Here is a 3,415-nt window from a genome sequence, read left to right on the forward strand (position 1 = left end):
ACACACACACACACACACACACACACACACACACACACACACACACACACACACACACACACACACACACACACGATGAAGGAAGGTAGGCTGGTGGCCAGGGTCAGGGCTCTTGGCTAGTCACCTGCTTCATGTAGGTTTCTAGCAGGTACTTTTTAAAGGCTGGGGAGAGAAAGGATGAGTAGGTAAGCAATTGGCCTGGGGGTTTTCAGGGACATGCCAGTGTTTTGGCAAACACCCAAAGGATTAATGTTAGATTTAATAGTTTTAGAAATGGGGTAGTCTGGCCCTGATCTTTCTCCAATTTCTTCCTTGATCTTAGACTGCCCCTTTTCCCTCTAATCATTTCTAGGGGAGGTGCCAGCAGCAAGGGTGTTGTGTCTGTACCCTGCCTTTGCCCAAAATCTCCTGGGGAGCTACTAGAAACTAGTAAAATTCATTCCCTTCCTAACCAAAGTCCAGTGTTTGTTCCCATACACACTAAGCTCTCTCTCCTAAGATTCGTTCTGTTCCACTCACTTAAGAGTATACATATTTTAGTTAAAAGTTCTCCAGGGATTTTTGCAACAGCTATTGTTAAAGTACCACCATGGTGAGATTTATCATTCTACCCAGGCACCATTTGCCCAATATGTTCTCAAGGAAAAGGAGTTGAATCTATATAGGTTAAGATTTCTTCATTTTAAATCGTCTAGGGAAAAGGCTGGAGTTGCTGTTTTAGCAAATGACCTACCTGTGGGGTTTGTCCAAAGTTCAGCAGCATGTGTGTTCAATGGGCTGTCAATGTTGGGTTCTGTAGGTGGAAACCACATGTTAGAAAGGAAGGTCCAGAAAAACAACTGTCAGGGAAATTGGAGCTCTGTGGGAACCAGGCTCAGAAGTGTAGTAATAGTTAGGCTAGGTGGCTTCTGACATTCTATGTTCTATGGTCCCTTCTAGACATGACATTCTGTGAGTTACAAGATGGTAAAAGGAGAGTAAAAAGTAATCCTAAACCTCAGTGGATGGTCAGGGGTGAGGGCAGGGGAACGAAGGAAATCTCAATGAGCTAATACATCACCTCCCAGCAGGCTCTGGATAGATAACAGGATGGTTCTGACATCATACAGAGCTGACCACTTGTCCTTGAGGATGTCCAAACAGATATTGCCTTGGGTGTCCACATTAGGGTGGTAACAAGGTGTGACAAATTTCACAGTGGGAGCATTATATGGGTAGCCACTGGGGAATTCCAAGGAGAGCTTGTACCTTAGGTCTTCATACACCTGGAGAGGAAGAAGCACCCAAATAAATTAGTGGAATATGATGGGCTTGAGGGGACATCTAAGCTACAACAGGCACTTTGGGAAGAGGTACAATGGGAAACTCACTAGAAGAGTCAGAAGGCCTGAGTCTTAGTCCCTAGTTCAAGGGCAAGTCTGAGTTTCAGTTCTTCATCTATGAAATGGTATTATCACCATATGCCCTTCCTAGTTCACAGGGCTATAGAGATGATCAGTTGAGTCAAGAGATGTGAAAACTCCTAAATTACAAAATTGTAAGAGATTATCACTATTTCAAGGTTGAGTTTTCTCATGTCCACCTCAAGGGATTCCTCTCACCCAATCCCTCAGTTCAGCTATATACCACAAAGCAAATTCCACCATGTCCCACCCATTTCCAATTCGGGATACTCACTGTCCCAGCTGCCCCATGGATGGTCCCAACCCACTTGAAGAGATTGTCTGACTCTGGGAAGGCAGAAATTCCTTTGTCTCCAGACATCTGCAGAGGAAGAATAAACTTTTTCTGGGGTGGGTTGCTGAGCGTGTAGCCTTAGATGATCCCTAAGGTCCCTTCCAAGACCCTGTGACTCTAAAGGGGAGGGAGAACAGCTGGGTGAAAAGGCAGCAACCGAAAGCCATACTGTTTTGCTTATTGATGAGCCCAATAAAATACTCCCAACCTGGCTGATTAGGTTGTTTTTGGCTTTTTTTGGGGGGGTGGGGGGAGTCAGCAACCAACCAGTCCTTCCGGGGAAGGCTATTGGTTAGAGGTGGAGTTGTAAAATCCCACATAATCTCCAGGTGCCCCTCGGTTTAAAAAACAAAAAAGGAGTTTGGAATCCAAGATCCCGTTTCAGCTGAGAGTCTTCGCCTTTGTGGGGGGCTGGGGAGGGTGGAGGGAGGAAGAGCTATGGGTCAGTCTGGGCTGGAGCCAGAGAGCTGGGCAGCGACCTCCTTGCTGCTGTGGCTGGCCCAGGAAGGCACTTACCATTAGGGTCATCAATTCCTGCTGTAACCTGCGGAGAAGGGGCAGGGAAGGGTTCGGTTACTGAGATTAGGGACCTGTCCAGCCTTACCCCAACCTTCTCCCACTTGACCCCCAGGCCCCAAGCCCGACCTCCGGCTGATGGGGTGTCCATTCCCCAGCCTGCCCTCCCTCCCCAGCCGCACGGCTCTCCGGCTTACAGCCTATCCGTTTCTCGGCCCCCCTGGATTCGGCAACTCTCACCTCTTGCCCACGGACCCGCGGGCAGCGCCCGCCCCAGGCTCGGCCCCCTTACGAGCAGCGGCGGCGGCACTGGCAGCGGCCGGGTCGCGGTTCTGCGAGGCCATGGGGGACCGGAGATGAAGGATGAGAAACTCCCGGGCGGCAACTGCGGGGCTCCAGGCCCTCCCGCCCGCGTTTGAATTGTAACCTTCCGGCGGCGTCAACCAATCAGAGACACGCTTGGGTTTGATCCAGCCAATGGATCAATCCGAAGTGCCTGGTCACCTAGAAACCTGTAAACCCACCCACCAGAGCGACAGGAATGGCCAGCCGGGGCTCCATCCCGAGACGACGATTGGTAGTTGGGACTGTCTACTAACCAACGATCTTGTGAATGATTGGTGACCTTTGGGGAAGGCGGATTCTTAAAGGGCTACAGAAAAGTACACGTGGGAAAGCTGTGAATTCCAACTAGTTAAACCGGGGAGACACCCACAGATTGGGCCCCTAAAGTTGTGGGACACAGGGTTTTGGGAGGGATCTAAGGAGTCATCTAAGGCTGCATGCTTAGCAACCCCAACCCACCCCTCCTACTCGAGGTCTAATTCTGGGACCCAGAGTGGGGTTGGGGCAGGAAGAAAGCCCCTGGTTCTTTTTTGTCCATGTGACCCCCTTCTCTCTCCTCCCCAGTTAGTTCTTATTCTAATGACCCTGCTCAACACTCCCCATTCTAGGACTCCTCACAAAAGCAGCACCAGAGCCTGGAACTCCCAACAGAAGAGGGGAATTTATAGCATATCCCCTCCTCCCCTCACATATCCTTCCATCCGGTGACACTGGCCTCCTTGGTGTACCCTGAACAAGACGCTCCATCAAGATTCTGGGGTTTTTCTCTGGCTGTCCTCCCCCCCCCCAATACCTGAAATCCAGGATCTCTCTCCTC

At 50.2% G+C, this 3,415-nt stretch overlaps 1 protein-coding gene across 1 annotated transcript; it reads right to left on the reverse strand.

Moving 5' to 3' along the window:
• Positions 1–6: 6 nt before the first annotated feature.
• Positions 7–2,638, reverse strand: UBE2C (ubiquitin conjugating enzyme E2 C). Its single transcript, XM_027869793.1, has 6 exons — positions 2,494–2,638; positions 2,254–2,281; positions 1,678–1,764; positions 1,061–1,265; positions 734–793; positions 7–162 (listed from the first exon to the last, which is right to left on the reverse strand). The coding sequence occupies exons 1-6, from the start codon at positions 2,595–2,597 to the stop codon at positions 104–106; spliced, it is 543 nt and encodes a 180-aa protein (XP_027725594.1). The 5' UTR covers positions 2,598–2,638; the 3' UTR covers positions 7–103.
• Positions 2,639–3,415: the final 777 nt, after the last annotated feature.

This window comes from Vombatus ursinus, unplaced genomic scaffold (genome assembly GCF_900497805.2).
Source record: "Vombatus ursinus unplaced genomic scaffold, bare-nosed wombat genome assembly UNPS02014793.1, whole genome shotgun sequence".
Taxonomy (NCBI): Eukaryota; Metazoa; Chordata; class Mammalia; order Diprotodontia; family Vombatidae; genus Vombatus; species Vombatus ursinus.